The sequence below is a fragment of the Anticarsia gemmatalis genome, chromosome 20 (assembly GCF_050436995.1).
Source record: "Anticarsia gemmatalis isolate Benzon Research Colony breed Stoneville strain chromosome 20, ilAntGemm2 primary, whole genome shotgun sequence".
Taxonomy (NCBI): domain Eukaryota; kingdom Metazoa; phylum Arthropoda; class Insecta; order Lepidoptera; family Erebidae; genus Anticarsia; species Anticarsia gemmatalis.
The window spans coordinates 8,627,892-8,644,761 of NC_134764.1; the positions used below are offsets into that span (position 1 = coordinate 8,627,892).

The 16,870-nt window shown below is 36.6% G+C and overlaps 1 protein-coding gene across 2 annotated transcripts; it reads left to right on the forward strand.

Annotated features, from left to right (window-relative positions):
- The first annotated feature begins 496 nt into the window (after window positions 1–496).
- Window positions 497–13,736, forward strand: LOC142981691 (luciferin 4-monooxygenase-like). Of its 2 annotated transcripts, none has more exons than XM_076127763.1 (12): window positions 497–628; window positions 3,359–3,528; window positions 3,893–4,100; window positions 5,985–6,180; window positions 8,251–8,373; window positions 8,843–9,017; window positions 9,455–9,589; window positions 11,326–11,454; window positions 11,806–11,889; window positions 12,334–12,480; window positions 12,863–13,028; window positions 13,525–13,736. In XM_076127763.1, exons 2-12 carry the CDS (start codon window positions 3,376–3,378, stop codon window positions 13,650–13,652), a joined length of 1,644 nt encoding a protein of 547 aa, XP_075983878.1. In that variant the 5' UTR covers window positions 497–628; window positions 3,359–3,375; the 3' UTR covers window positions 13,653–13,736. The 2 variants fall into 2 exon arrangements, with proteins under 2 accessions (XP_075983878.1, XP_075983877.1); XM_076127762.1 differs by lacking the exon at window positions 9,455–9,589 and adding an exon at window positions 9,773–9,916.
- The last annotated feature ends 3,134 nt before the right edge of the window (window positions 13,737–16,870 follow it).

The following is a 16,870-nucleotide window of genomic DNA, read 5'->3' on the forward strand; positions in this document are numbered from 1 at the left end:
CGTAAACCCGTCGGTCCTGCGCCTGCCCTCTCACTGGTCGTGACAGTTATCTGTCCCACCGGGCTACACGAGTGAAGGAATAGAGAGAGTACCTGTGTATTATGCACACAAATTGGCCACTATAATCAAAGTCCTGCACCGTTGGCCGGTTTCAATTATATTGGCCGCAGTAGTCGGATGTTGGCTAGAGGGGCATCATTAGTGTTTCTTCTTTGTTCTTTTAAAAGACAACTCCCGCACTTAGAATTGCTCTTGTTTCGCGTGGACTTTTACAAACATACAAACAACGGACACAAAGCACAACCAGACCTGAAACAATTATTTGTGGATCGCAAAAATAATTGCTCTGTGTGGGAATCGAACCCACGACCTCCCAACGCAATGGTATTCGCCATTGTTTAATTTTGTACGGGCCCTTTAACGTGTGAATGCGACTCGTACTGTCAATTTATATCTTTTTTATATTGTAATCTTCAATTCATGCTTTAGTGACGCATTTCGTGGGTTGTGATAGGTGTGTGTACACTTCTTCGCGATAAAAATAATTTAATTGTTTTTTATATATACACTATTAATAAATAGTTAATTAGTTTTAAATTAAAAACAATATTTCAGAAGTAAATAACATGTAAGTTTTATATTCTTGATTTTGTTTTTTTTTTTAAGTTTTTCATACAAATATTATTAATGCGAATGTTTGTGAGGGTGTATGGACTCGTATGTTTGTAACTCTTTCACGAAAAAACTACTGGACGTATTTAAAAAAGAACTTGGTTTACTGCACATTTATGCTAGCTCTTATTTTTCTCTGTACTTCCATCCAGGAAAAATGCAAGTTCTGATTTATGATTTATCTTTCAATTAAATAAATTAAGTATCTATTAATCAGATTCATTAGCTTGTTTTTGCGTCCTTGTGAAATAAGTGGCTGTTCTATTCGAGTACTAAGGTAACAAATATTATTTTATTTATTACTAGAGGCCGCCCGCGACTTCGTCCGCGTGGAAGCCCTGTCCGTCTAAATCCCGATCTCTCGGGAACTCCGGGTAAAAAGAAGCCTATCTGTTATTCTGAGTCTTCAGCTACCTACATACATACCAAATTTCATCGTAATCGATTTAGTAATATTTGCGTTAAGAGTAACAAACATCCATACATACATACACACTCACAAAATTTCGCATTAATAATATCAGTAGGATGTGAGTATTAGAAATAATTATTATTTGCTCTAGCGATGAAAGAAAACGTCACTCCTTTGGGTGTACCTAACCTCCTACCTCCTTGTGGTTTACCCAAAATAGGCAGAGGTGTATGAAATACACCCTCCTTTGGCCATTAACAATGTTAGTCCCATGTAATAGGGGGCGAGTCTATAGCCAAGTACCGGGCACTTTATCTAACTCCCAACTACTCATCCGATGAAGTAGCAGTGTACCTACGTATGTTTAAAAAAACACAACAATATTTTACAATTCTTATTATGTAAATGTGTTGTTCCAGTTTAAAGTATAAAATCTGGGGCAAAATGAATATATATAAAAATATAAATGTATTTATTAATTAATGCGGGAAAGCAATAATTAATCGATCATTAATTCATTTGCAAATTTATTGTCGTGAATGCCTACTGTGTCTGAGTCACGGCCTCATATTCTATGGGAAGCGACTCTCGTCAAGCAATGGGATCGTAAAATATAAAATTATAACCCGTGTAGGAACACTAATGTACCTCAATATAAATGTATCTAAAAAAACGGAGGTAAGTCTGCCTCCGTTGCGCAGTGGTTAAAGTCGTCACACCGCTACCATTGCATCGGAAGGTCGCGGGTTCGATTCCCATACGGAACAATTATTTGTGCGATCCACAAGCCAGTTGTTTTGGGTTAGATTGTATTTTGTGTCCGTTGTTTGTATATTTGTAAAAGTCCCCGCGACATAAGAGCAATTCTTGGTGCGGGAGTTGTTTTTTAAGAAACATCATGCATTATTATCTTACATTAATTCGCTGTTCAAACAATTTGTGTACGTGTTGAATGTTAAAATTAATTTTTATTCAAATAATAACAGAAGACATTACACATACATTTTGTGATAACAATCTTATTTATTATGGGAAAAGACGATATTACAATGTAACATGCTTAACAAATAAGCAACAATTTGCTTAATATAAATACATGGAATATTCATTGAAATTACTGCGATATTTTTGCTAAAAATAAAATAATAAAATCACTGCGGGGTAAAGGTGGGAGACCCACAGAACCCTGCTGTATACTCTGGAATTCTACCAAGGAGACCCTTTGGCCGTTGGCCTCATGTCTATCACGCTGGCCAGGTGTGGGTTAAGGACTTTGCATGCCCAGAAAATGCGTTCAACAATTTTTAGGCATGCAAGGTTACATCTCGATGTTTTCTTTCAACGTTGGAGCAAGTGATTATTTCTAATGTGCTTCTGTTTTATTATTAGTAATATTGTTATAGTAAATTATATGTATATTATAGTAAACTCTAATGTACATAACGACGAAAAACTGTATAGCCTCATTTTTTAACTCAATCGGCTGTAACGTTACATATTTATGCACAAAAAATATGTAACTTCGTATTAATGAAAGAGGTTTTAAATTTTTCCGAGATAGGTACACAGAAACAATCATACTGTCAAGTGTTTTATCACTACAGCTATAGAATACTATAGATATATCAATACTTAGTTTTATTAATTTCCTAGTATATCGCCTTTATAAACTTTGGACCCGTGTTTAGGTGACCAGATACAAATTATACCAAGTCATATTTGTATTGCAGTATTTATACTTAATTTAGAATTACACTTGTAATGATTAGATAATTCGTTTGTTTGATTTATATCTATGTATATTATACCTGTTGTATTACTTTTAAACAAATAAATAAATTAGATAAGAATTAAAGGAAAATTTTGTTCCTTGAAAAAAGAAACAGCTTAATATTCTTTGATCTTAATTGGTAATTTCCCCTAAATGAGGGAAAGCCTACCATGTTGGAAAAATGGGGCTTCACACCATACGACACGCATAAACGTAACTTAAAACATAATTAAGAAATAAGTTAATAAACAAACAGATGCAAAGCTTTCCTCTCCTTAACCGGCTTCTTAAAATAAAAAAATGAGGAGGATCAAAGTTCAATGTGAAACTTTTAGCACCAAGTTTTTCAGCATATACAGTTCCAGCGCCATAAGTTTTATGAAATAAAGACTTTAAAAAAAGTAATGGTAGTGGTAACAAGACAAAGGACTAGTATCACAAGTACCAAATGTTGGTTCAAATAACGAAAAACAACATACCAACTTATTTTTTTATTGTTTCAGAAGCAAAGACCACCATCATGTCGTACAAAACCGCTTACGACTCAGTGCATTTCTACCTGAATGATTTGGGTGCCCGCGTGGTGGCGAAGACCGGGATCCCGACAGACAGACATCATTTCGGCAAGATTATACACCACAGCTTCAAGGAAAACCCTGATTTTATTATGCAGGTTTGAATCTTTACGTGATATGACTTGTAATTGCATATTTTATAAAATTCATATGTTAATATTTCTTAACATTTAAGTCAACTTTTTTTAACAGATAGTTTTAAAGAGAAACAACAATATTATGCTTGGTTAGGCTCAATTTACGCATAGATTTTGCTGTATGATTATGTGATATAATTGAAAATATTTTTCCGAAATGATTAAAGCCTTAGCACAACTTGGCTGAACATGGGACAGAACAGAATATTAAGGAAGTGGCGACTTTTTGTATCTCGAAAATTAGCCTTTGATTTCCTTTTTTTCTCTCTTCAATTTAAAGGTTCTCCTTTTCTTTAATTTCAAAACTATCCCCATTCTCCACCAGATAGATGGAGCAACAGGCGAATCAGAAACAAACGGCTCAGCCTTGAACAGGTCAGTTCGTTGTGCCGTCGCCTTCAAGACCCTGGGTCTTCAGAAAGGTGACGTCATGGTACTGATGGGTCCCAACCACCTGGAGTTATGTATACCTCACTACGCGGCGTTGTATCTTGGGATCATGGTTGCTGCTGTTGATACCACGTTGGGAGTCCGTGAGTAGACCTAGCTCGTTATTTAAAACGGAATAAATCCTGAAAATTTGATTTTTAAATCATATCGCCGCACTCGGCAAGCATGGGGGACTCTAGGCTCAACTCCTCCCTCGTTTGGCGCGAGACCCTTGCACAACAGTGGGTCAGTAGGGTAGTAGGTTTAAAAAATAATCTAAAAACGAGGAGAGCGACTTTATTTAGTAAGGCTTTTTACCTTTAGCCCGACATTTCTTCTGCAGGGCAAAGACTTTCAAAACGGCAGTGAGTTTTTTAGGCCTCCTTTGATAAATAGCTGTGACATTATTCTTGTCTACAATATTTACCATACTTTTGTTTTTTTCACGCCTCTGGTAATTTGGACAAGCTATGATGGCCGCTCGCGCTGGTTGACGATTTGGTTGCATCAAAGAAACATATACATGCCATCAAAAACATTCTGTAAAAACCTCAAGTCTCGCCGTAAAAAGTTGTGAGATCTATATAATACCAAGTCGATTAATCTATTTAGTCTCTACTTAAAGGACCTTCTGTCTTAAGTTATTACGTATGTTATTATCATGCCAATTTAAAAAAAATACCTCTAAACAAATAGACCGACCTGGCCATCGCATGATTTGATTATTAGTATGTATCACACTACACAGCACGACGAGAAGTTAATGCTCCTGAAATGTTAATGGCGAATTTGTGTTTTCTTGCGATGACCAAGTCGATCTATTTGTTTTAAAGGTATTTTTTTTTAATTGGCATGATAATAACATACGTAATAACTTAAGACAGAAGGTCCTTTAAGTAGAGACTAAATAGATTAATCGACTTGGTATTGTATAGATCTCACAACTTTTTACGGCGAGACTTGAGGTTTTTACAGAATGTTTTTGATGGCATCTCACTTCTTTTTGTAGAGCGAACATAAGTCCAATTTGTATGGAAAGACGTTTTTTTTTTCATAATTCAACATATTTTCCTATGGGAATGTTGTTAGGTTCATGGGCTAATCACCCTCACCCACCCTTTACCCCCTCCCGTTATGCCTTATATAGTAGGTACCTATTTACACCTATTTATTTTATTTTCTACAGTAATAATAATTCATTAACTGCAAATGTAACCTTGTAATCTTATACATTTATATAGGATTACAAAGTTATTGTTGCAGTTGATGTATTTAGAAAACTGGACCGAAATTAGAAAATATTAAATTTTTCCCATGATTCAGACACTAAAGCCTATTTAAATTCTAAATTTTAAGCTTCTAAGTCTGCTAGAAGTACCTTAGACTTTTGATGATCGGTGAGTCAGTGAGTCAGTGAGTCAGTGAATCAGTGAGTGGGGTTTCCTCGACAGGTCAAATATTTCTTGTAGATGTGGAGCCACAGAGGACATGGCCCACATGTTGTCATGCCCGGAGTGCCCTGACTCTTGCTCATACCAGGACCTTACGAGCTGTACAGAAAACGCTATACACGTAGCTGAATACTGGGCTGGCAGTGTATAGCAAGACAGAAAGTGTTATACACTATTTTAAATTAATATTATAATTTGTTTGCCATCGACACGCTAAGAAGAAGAAGTGAGTGACAAAATTCAAAATTTCAACAAGTTGTCATTCTTAAACTACGGATTCAAATTGATTGAAATTTTAAATATACCGAGTTTATACAATGACTGATTAGTTGCTGAAAATCCAGGCTTCTTGTTTTATCCACAACGAAATTATAGGGGTGTCAAAAATAGCCCGAATTGCTTCGAGAAAAGGATGTTACGGCCGTGCCGCTTTTTTTGCTCGACTTGCGGGGGCACTTCCGTGCCCCCAGATAAACATACATAGCCAGTTTCTTTAATCGAAGTATTGTCTCATAAAAGCTTATGCCGTATTTTCAGAGGAACTGCAAGACACTTTCAACGTCACCAGGCCCAACATCATTTTCTGTCAAAGCGAGAAGGTGCCTACGATTGAAGAAGCGTTAAAACTTGCTGGACTGGTATCCAAGATCGTGACCTTTGACGATGGCAGCCAACACACCACCTTTGGTGAACTGCTGAAGACTGCTGATGAAGATGCAGTGGCTAGTTTTCTGTAAGTAGGACTATTTTGTACCAGGGGTTCCCAACCTTTTCTTAGTCCGGGACCACTCTTATATTATTCTTGCTAGCCGGGACCACTTCGTTAGTATATTAAAAATAAAGTGTAATAATCAACCTGAAAATGTTTAATCTTAAAGTCATTCGCGGACCATAATTTGACTTCCACGGACCACTGGTTGAGAACCACTGATTTATACAGCAACGTAACAACAACGGTGTATTCCTAGTAGTCTCCTCTAATACCGTCTCCAGAGGGGCTATCTGCACTTACTTCAGTTGACAACTAGTGTACGTCAAATTGATGGTCACTACTCAGTACATTGCTGCTTTGACGTGACGTGTTAATCACTAAAGTCCAAAGTAGGAAACAATGTACAGCATAGTGGCTTTCAAATAGTTAGTGCGAATATTTGGATTTTAGATTAGAATATTTGGTGCGTATTGTTCTATATTTTTATTTACATTTCTTCATCATCCAAATCAACCTATATGTAGTAATAAATTCTGTCAGCTACTTCGTTCGCATGGATATTACTTTGAAAGTGAATACAACATTCTTTGCATATTTAGACAATTTTCATGTACAAATAATAAAAGAAAAGAGTTTTATTTTAAAAGTGATTAACAACAAAAATCTGTTCGTCTACCTGACTAACTGAATTTTGAGGTTAATTATAAGTAAAAAAGTATTATATTAAGGCGCTGTCCCCACGAGCGAGAGAATCGCGGCGATATTATCGTCGTGCCACGTATTTATATACACTCTCTATGGAACCGTCTCCACACGGCGATAATATCGCCGCGATACGACGAGTGGCAACGAGCGTGCGAAACGTCAATACATCGTCGCTAGTCGGCCGCGACAAGCAGCGGGTCCGCCGCGCGATCGCGACGAGCGCGCAGCGAGCGCGCTGTCAAATGCAGCGTCATTTATTTTCAATGTTGCCTCTTGTTTCGAGAAGCTTTTTAAACAAGGAAAACGCGGGGATACCGTTACGAGTCGCCGCGGAATCTCTGCGATTCCGTTACGACTCGCGACGATACGCGGCGGAATTATCGCTCGCTCGTGGAGATTGTCCGACGATACAAGGGCGGACTCGTCGCGATTCTCTCGCCCGTGGAGACAGCGCCTAATATTTCCATATTTTTCCATTGTTTATCAACAGATTTAAATATTAACGGTATCACTAAACAATAAAAGTTATAATCATGACATAATGCAAAATACTTATCTATTACCTAATATATTTACTGTCAGTAAGTATTTAATTGTTATCTAACAGTATAAATATAGCAGATAGTAGAGTGTTTACTCATCATGAATTTGTATAGCAAGTGCTTGATAAAGTAAATCACGGTTTAATTGCGATAATTTGTTGCAACATGTATTTCGATATGCATTTTCTAAATATACACTATCTCGCTGCCATATTAAACACCTCCTTTAGAGCGCCTCTAGCGTATACTAAATGAAGTAATTACTTAAAGTTAAAAAACAATTTATTTATTTAATTATTACCATCTTACATTAACAGTATTTACTACACATCTAAACTAATATTATAAAGCTGAAGAGTTTGTTTGATTGTTTGTTTGTTTGAACGCGCTAATCTCAGGAACTACTGGTCCGTTTTGAAAATATCTTTCGATGTTAGATAACCCATTTATCGAGGAAGGCTATAGGCTACATATCGTCACGCTACAACCAATAAGAGCAGAGTAGCAGTAAAAAATGTTACAAAAACGGGGAACATTTCGACCCATTTTCTCTTATGTGACGCAAGCGATGTTTCGCGCGTCAGCTAGTTTAAGATATAGGCACATCAAACATTTTAATAAAATATATAAAAGGTTAAAACTTAAAACATTGGATATTATGGACAGATATTGTAGAGAAAAATCATTAATTAATATTATAACAAAATAACGTATTATTCACGTTAGAGTCACGTTTCACGAATAAAATAAAGAAAAAGTGGCAGGAGCAACATAGTTTTTGACATCAAAGAATCAAAAAACTAAATTGATATACCTAAGTATATAAATATTTATGTGCTTACAGACCAGCAGACTTCGACCCTGCGGAGACACCAGCATACCTGACGTCTACTAGCGGCACGACAGGAACACCCAAGGCAGCTACATTGACCCACCAGAACCTGTTTATTGGCATCTCCTACTTATGGTAACTTATAGCTAATGTCACAGAAAAGTAGCAGTAAGAATGTTTAAAAAAAAATCATTCAGGTATTTTTAGAAAATAGCCAGCTACGCAGGAGTTATATATAGCGGTTAACATAACTTTAAACATCATCATCAGCCTAGCCTTTCTTCTAAACTATGTCGGAGTCGGCTTTCAGTCTCACTGGATGCAGTATTTTACATGGAGCGAATGCCTTTCTGACCTCCACAACCCAGATTTACTTACTTATTTCTATTATTCTCACAAATACACTGGAAAGGCACACCACCGGGTAACTATGATTCGAGTAACGACACGGAGTCGAGCTCGGTTTTTGGTACCTCGACGTAGTAAAATACATTGGCAAATTGTCTCCATGGATAAAAAACTTAAGCCAAAGAATAATGATGGAAAGTCTCAGTCAATTATCTTCTTTATTACGTAAGTTCTCAGTCGATCACCAATCTTCCAGGCTTATGTTTACGAAGTTCCCAACTCCTACGCGAATGGCACTAGTAGTGTCTCCACTACAATGGCTGTCAGCGGGTATGCAGTTCCTCTTCTCTCCGATCCTGAGGGTCACACGACTTCAGACATCAGCTGCCATCACTCCTGAACATTTTGTTTATCTACTTAATACATATAAGGTATATTTTTGCTGATTTAAGATCTATTATTTCGGTTATAGAATTCGTCGCATCGATCTTCGAACAATTTTAATTCTAAGCAACTTTTACGGTTCAAAATAGCTGACTGTTAATTGGTATTAGTATTCTCCATGCGTTCGAGGAATTCTAAATTCTTCAAACGTATGAAAAGGAACCATTTTTTCCAAGACACCAACGAAATAATTTGCTTTTCTTACCAAGCAGATATTCAAACTGTTTCTACTAAGAATATTTCTTAAGGGTCAATATTTAGGAACCACAAAAACTACAGTTATCGACGACATATAAGAAGATAGAGAAAATACAAAGAAGAATTGAAGACCTTCCTTAAACATTCTGATTCCAAATCAGACCCAAGGATCATATAATTTCTTACTAAAGTTATTTCATAATTTCCTTTCCCAATATTCTTCTAGCCTACCTTCACAGCCGCCAGTCCAGTTTTGATGAACAACTTACTGCCATATAGTGATCAATGTGACTTCAGTTGTTTTGATGCCATTGTATTGGGGGGTAGCGCGGTCTCCCCAGAACTTTGTGATCAGTTTAAAGTAAGTAGCTTGAAGGAATCGTCGATGGGAAATCATATCAGGACCTAAGATCATCTACGCGGGAAAGCAGTGGCTGGTTAAGAAACGAAGGATTCGTTTCTTTTTCATCATCGGGAAAAATGTCAGCGCTATGTTTGAAGCTCAGCATGGCGAGCCTTTCATCTCTCTTTTCTCACCTTCCAGCCTACATACGCAGTCGCAAGCCCAGTCTTCATGAGCAATATGATCACAAATTGCACAAAGCTTGGTTTTTGCGACTTTTCTTGCCTCGAAAACGTCTACTTGGGTGGCAGTGTCGTGACAGATGAGTTGATTGACACGGTGAAGGTTGGTATCATTAAGCCGCGGATCTATACAAATAATAGCCTACTTTATATAGTCACTCACGTGAAAAAGTTATCGTGTGCAAAAGAACACGAGGTCAAAGGTTTCGGAAGGAAATATCACGCGCTCTGCGCTCATCGCTCTAAACTATCATTTACCCAAACCTGCAGGCTTATCACGTATCTCAGTTGACAGTTAGTATACATCAAATCTATGGTCACTATTCAGTACATTGCTTCTTTGACGTAACGTATTAATCACTATAACATAAGGGAGGAGACAATGGACAGGATAGTGGCTTTCAAATGGCTGTAAACTGAGATACGTGATAGCCCCCCTGTATGCGTATCGCGTATTTCAGTTAACAACTAGTGTAAGTCAAATTGATGGTCATTGTACATTGCTGCTTTAACCTAACGTGTTAATCACTATAATCTAAGGGAGGAAACAATGAACAGCATAATTTCAGTAGTTCAGTGTTAGGCATACTGGACTTAACTTGCGATGAGCGACTGTATAAAGTGATTAGTGGTTCGTCTTGGACTTTTCGCTAAAAGAAACCAGAAGCATGTAGATTGCGGTCTGGATACATAGTTTTTTCATTCATTCATCAACGTATCGGATATTGCTTATGTGCGCGGTAAATGACAATTGGATCACCCGCTATTGCATAGGACTAATATTTATTAACAGCGAATCGTGGTTATGTGTTTGTATTATTAATGTATTAGGTTATTGAAGGATTGTGTGTTTCATGTGCTATTTCACAACATTATTTACGTCATCCAAGTCATTGTTGTTGGTTGTTTATCAATAGTATTACTGCCATGGTGTTTTCATGTTATTCTTTCTAGTCTAACTAACAAGAGACATACGTTTTTGTGTAATATTACACCACAATAAACGCAATTATGGTCTTTCTGCTAACTGTTGGTATAACCTGGTTTAAACGTCGAGAAAACTAAGATATTATGTGCATGATCGCGTAAATCCTGAAGCGAAATAAAATTAAGTTGCATAGTCGACTGCCTCCGTGGCGCAGTGTTTTAGGTCACCACGCCGCTATCAATGCGTCGGGAGGACGTGGTTTCGATTCCCATACAAAACAATTATTTGTGTGATCCAATAGTAATTGATTCGGGTCTGGTTGCACTTTGTGTCCGTTGTTTGTATGTTTGTAAAAGTCCCCGCGACACAAGAGCAATTCTTAGTGTGGGAGTTGTTAAAAAAACAAAAAAGAAATAGTATAGTCTGCCTTCTAGTTCGTTTGTACAATAAAGTCCTTGAAACATCGTGTTTAAAGTGTACATTCATATATTTTAGTAGGTAAAGAAATAAATAAGCCATTTTGTCAAAGACCTGCGTTCAGTCTGACTCTTAACAATTTGTACTAAATAAAAATTGTTTTTTAGACACTTATAAAGTCTGATCAAGTCTTCGGTTTGTATGGAATGAGTGAAGCTGCTGGAATAGTCTTTCAGAACGACTACCCACCGCCTAAAGGATCTTCTGGTTGTGCCAGAGGTGCTTTGGAATATCGGGTAAGTTATACAAAAATAGTTCTTAATACTATTGGAATAAGAGTTAGAACATTTTGTATCGTGCTTTCTTAGTATTCCGTTTTATAGAACCAGTTACCTTTTTTTGGTCTTGATCAATCAATTTAAATATAATATCCTATCCTACTATTTACTACTACTCGTATGCGATACGTTAGACCCCTTCTAGTGGTTAATTAATTGGAGCAGTCTAGAAATCTACAGATAAACAATCATTAAATATAATTCTCTATTTTTAAAGCAGTAGGGTAAAAAGTGTTGTACTCTTTCAGCTCTTCTGATTTATGCTGTTGTTGATTCTTCTCCACTTATTGTATTCTTCTCCCGTTTTAGCTGGTAGACCCAACTACTAAAAAGGATGTAACAGAACCCAAGGTTCCTGGAGAATTATGGATACGAGGACTCCAGGTTTTCAAGGTAATGAGTTGTTCCATTGTCCAAACATTGTTCATATTTATTTCCAGGTAATTGTTGCAGACTATGTTAAGTAACTATGGTATGACTATAGTAAGTATGTACTTCGTGCCAAAAATTATGATTTGTCTTTTCTACTAAATTGTATTTATAATTTAATAACAACTTTAACATTTATACCTATACGCAGAGGTAGTAAAATGGTATAAACTTCTCGCCATTAGCCAGAGTTCAGGGTATCATAAATTTTCGATTTTTTCCAAGTTATAAGTGTCACATAAGTAATGGGCTCAAGGTTTAAACCGTCATTATTTCGGAAGTCCCTCGTTCATTTTTAGTTTACTCCAGCCGGGATTTTAATGGGTGTACTTCATAAATAGCTTAACTAGATGGTACCCAACATAATAACAGTTCCAGATAATACTTTAACCATGTTACATTTTCCAGGGTTACTACAATAACCCAGAGATGACAGCGGAGACGTTGACCGAGGACGGCTGGTTGAAAAGTGGTGATATATTCTACAGAGACGAGTACTATCACTTCTACTTTGTTGAACGATTGAAATCGCTGCTGAAATATAAGAACCATCAGGTTAGTTGTTGAATACATATCAAAATATAAAAAAAAGACACTATCATAAGGCTATATACAGATTCTTTCGTCTAATGCACAATATTTCACCGTCACCAAGCTGTTGTCGTATACATATGGAATTCCTGTGTCAATCGTGCATAAAATGTACCCAAAATGACTCCCGATAAACATTAATGGTTTCATTTGCTACTAAAGGATCCTTTTAGTGGCCTAGAAACTATCACCTACCTTTTAGTTACGTTACTTTGAATAATATTTGGTGAAATTATGGAGGAAACAGTCTACTCATTTATACGATTTCAATCAAAACCCTGTGAACTAAGGGTTTTATATCATTAGTTGGTGCCTTGCTTAAGTTTAAAGAAACTTGTTCTCCTAGGTTTCACCAGTAGAAATTGAGATGGTGATCAGAAGGCACCCTGGAGTCCTGGACGCGTGCGTCACCGGTATACCGGACAAGGAGTGCGGAGACCTGGTGGTTGCCTGTGTGACTCGCAAGACTGGCAGCACCGTCACTGCTCAGGAGATTAAGGACATTGTGAAAGGTAGCAGAACGTGAAAATGTTATGGAAAATCTTAAAAGCCTTCGTAATGGCAGAAAATGTGGTTCTTAGGGAGTTCGCAGACTAGCTTCTTTTAACATCGGCGAGTCCAAGGTAGCTGATCTGAAGGCCTTATAATAAGAGAATAATGTCTACTTTCATAAATCTTACATACGAATTCCCATAAATACTAAATAAATAAATATAAATATCATCGGACAACTCACACACGGTCATTTGATTCCAAACTAAGCAGTACTATGGTACCAAATAACTGATAGACATACTTATGTACTTCTAAATACATACTTATATAGATACATTGACAACCAGGCTGATATCATATACTCGTGCTCATCACACAAATATTTGTCCAGGGTGGAATTAGAACTCTTAACACGAGGCGCTTCGGTTATTATGGCAAGGTGACCACTGCGCCGCACGTGCAGTTACTTAATTTACGCTTTCTGAATATATTATTTTTTTCTTTACTTTACAGAAACTCTGACGGACTCCAAGCAGCTAAGAGGTGGCGTGATCTTCATGAAGGAGTTCCCTCTCACCAGCTCCTCCAAGATAAACAGAAAGAAGGTGCAAGAACTGGCTTTAACTTTAGAAAGAGAATAAAATAATAAATGTTTTATAACTACGAGTATTTGTACGCTTTGAAATTATTTATATCGCAAATATAACAAGTTTGTTTTTGTTAAACAGATTTTATTTCAATATCCAATATTTGTTGGAATGTTCTAAGGAGTAGCCCAACATTTGAAAAATTGTAGGTACTGTATATCTAAATTTATAACGACTGGTTACCTTAATCCTAAATTCAAAAGATCTTTAAGCTAGACACGTAAATTTATGCTCGCGGCTTTTAGTTAAAAAATAAATTATACATATACCTTTAAAAGATCATGATAATCAAAATGTAATTTAATATAGATCTGCTGTAATTTACCTATTAAATAATCATTAATGAAACATCACAACATGCCAGATAAAAACAAACTAATTACAGTTTATTGTACGTGGTTACTAAGCCTTGAAACATGACTAATGTTATCCAAGCATCAATTACTAGCTCACCAGAGAATAGTCACATAGAGAAAAGATTTTTTTCAGTCCTACAAAAAATATATTCGTCGCGAATATTTTTAACAGAGCGTTGTACTTTGACGTTCCAAAACTATCCAAGTTTTACCGTGAGAAAAGGATTGCTATAAATTCATGTAGCGCTGTCACTTTGCAACGGCGGAACTTAGATCGCTTTAGCGAGACATAGTAGAGCTCAACAAATTTTTAAGCTCTCTAATGGGCACCGTTTTACAATTTTCGGAGTAGAGGAGAAAGGTACAAAGCCCTCTCCAGCTTGTAAGTCAGGGGCTCTAATGAGTTTATAGGTCCCAGAGCTCCTCCATCCACACATCAAGAGAAGGTTATCGAGGTGGTTTTTTAGTGGCAGTATCACGTAACCCGGCTTTCTCCCCCAGAAAAGTCGGGTATCCGAAAGGATTTTTCCTCTGAAAAGAAAAGGGTTAGGTTAGGAAAAAGATGTTACATACAATTTGCAAAGACTTGCTTTTATCTTGTAGTCGGTTCCTGACAGTGAGAGCATGAGAGCAGAGTTATGCTTTGACAGTCTATAATATCTATATTTATATATCTATGTGTATAAAACTCAAAGGTGACTGACTGACATGGTGATATATCAACGCAGAAGCCCAAACCACTGGACGGATTGGGCTGAAGTTTGGCATGCGTGTAGACGTTATGACCTAGGCATCGGCTAAGAAAAGGTTTTGATAAATCCCACCCCTAAGGGGATAATATTATTATAGTGGATGAAAGTTTGTATGAAAATTCTATACTTTGTCACGAACCACACGGACGAAGTCGCGGGCAACAGCTAGTTCACTATAAATCTACACATCTAGAGGTAAAAACATATAAACCTGCGATCAAAGAATCAAAGCCTCAATATAGTAGTACTTCAGACTAAATAACAAGGTAACTGTCGTTTAATATCTACGCCCTTCGAACACAGCGTAGCCTGTCATTTTAGTTCAAAGAGCTCGCTATTACGGCACTAATAATTGATAGGCTCTACATAATAGATGGGTGGACATTCGATGCTTGTTGGGGTAAGGTTTGCGGTATACTGGACCTGCGCGTCGTTTACTGATTTATAGATGACACGCGCGGGACCGCGTGTAATTTAGGTTAAAAAAAAGATAGATAACCTTTATTTTTATATTTTGGATTTGTATACCTTTAAAGAACTTTTGAGAATGCAAAGTTTCAACACACTGTTTTAATTCACCGTTAAAACAAGTTAACTGTGAATGGTTCATAAATAATGTTTACGTTTGACCATGGTGTTCAACTTTTCCATGGCAAGTGTGATGTAAGGTTCAGTTTCGATATAAATCGAAAAAGATGTGCTATCTTATACTAACTAACAAACAGCTCGGTGTCTGATTCGGACGGATATTGTATGTATGCAAGATTATGCAATGGAGTGCAATCTTGCTATCATAGCAAAATGGCAGAACAATTTTCTTCAATTGTAAGTCAAGGGCCTACCGCCGTTCTGAATTGTGATTGACACCATCCTATATTTCTTGAGTGGTTTGAGTAGTTTTCCTAAATGATGATGGGCTAACAGGCACAGCAGGGCTGCAGGGATTTTAAAAGAAAATATGAATTGAAAACAATATAAAGTAGTTAGTTATTTTAAAATATGACATGACCATGACAACAATGAAGACGATTACGCATTTTGAAGCATTTCTTATGATGCTAAGTACAGATCAAAGACCACACGGAAACATTGAAATCTATTCCTATAAAGTTTCGAGGTGACAAACAGTAAAAAATACAGACTAACTGATAACGTCCTCTTTTATATGTAATCAATAAATCCCTCTCATTGCGCGGTATAAAAACAGGTATTAGGAAATCTTGCATGCCTAGGAGTGCATTTAAATAGCTCTAGAACATACTTAAACGAACGAAAAAAAGACTCTGGTGACATTGCGGTAAATAAAAGATCAGAAAGTAAAGCAATCATTGGCGGGTCATTCCATTAATGGGTGTCCTCTTTAGTTCTACTTAAGAAGAGCGATGCTGCAAATTGCACGCTAATAGTCCGTCTCAATAATTGTCAATTAAGATAACAGTCGTTAAGCCGTGTCAAAGGCCTTGGTTCGAACTACTTTGACACTAGGTTGACTAACGATTACTAACCTATTAATGATACCATTAATTGTAGTTTAAATGTTTAGTTTATCTCAATTCTAAGTATTTATTTTAATCCGCCATGTTTCGTATTATAGTAATGTGTATTTAATTGTTTTTTTTGTAAATCTTTGAAGTGATTTATGTACATATATGAAGATCATCAGCTTTGAAAATTGTTAGGCTCCTTTCTCACTCAAGTGTTATTTTACCTTTTTAATTAAGATAAGGTAGCTGAAGACTTAGGGTTAAACAAGAGCTATTTCTTCTGAAAGTAACCTCTAAGAGAGATGACACGTTGAACGAATAGAGAAAAGATGTGATATTGTCAATATTTTGCACGATGCTATGAGTTGAGAAAACATCTCTTGCAAATTACTACTTTAAAATATGTTATCATCAGCTATTGAATATTGATTGCTGATGCGGCCTATTATGGGTACCTACCTATCAATTGTTCGGTCTTCTGATAGGTTACTTACCTCCGTTGACATTAAGGTACGAGTCTTCAAAGACCAGAAGAATTATGTTTTATAGACGTTATAAATCAATTAAGGCATTCATTTCCTTCACTTTATCAAACAATTTGGACTTTGATTACTAATGTT

Bases quoted from the DNA above. Each gene is read 5' to 3' on its own strand.
- LOC142981691 (XM_076127762.1), top strand. From the start codon at position 3,376: ATGTCGTACAAAACCGCTTACGACTCAGTGCATTTCTACCTGAATGAT. The intron at 9,917-11,325 runs GTTGGTATCATT...ATTGTTTTTTAG, and splicing joins AGTTGATTGACACGGTGAAG to ACACTTATAAAGTCTGATCA. The intron at 12,481-12,862 runs GTTAGTTGTTGA...TTGTTCTCCTAG, and splicing joins TGAAATATAAGAACCATCAG to GTTTCACCAGTAGAAATTGA.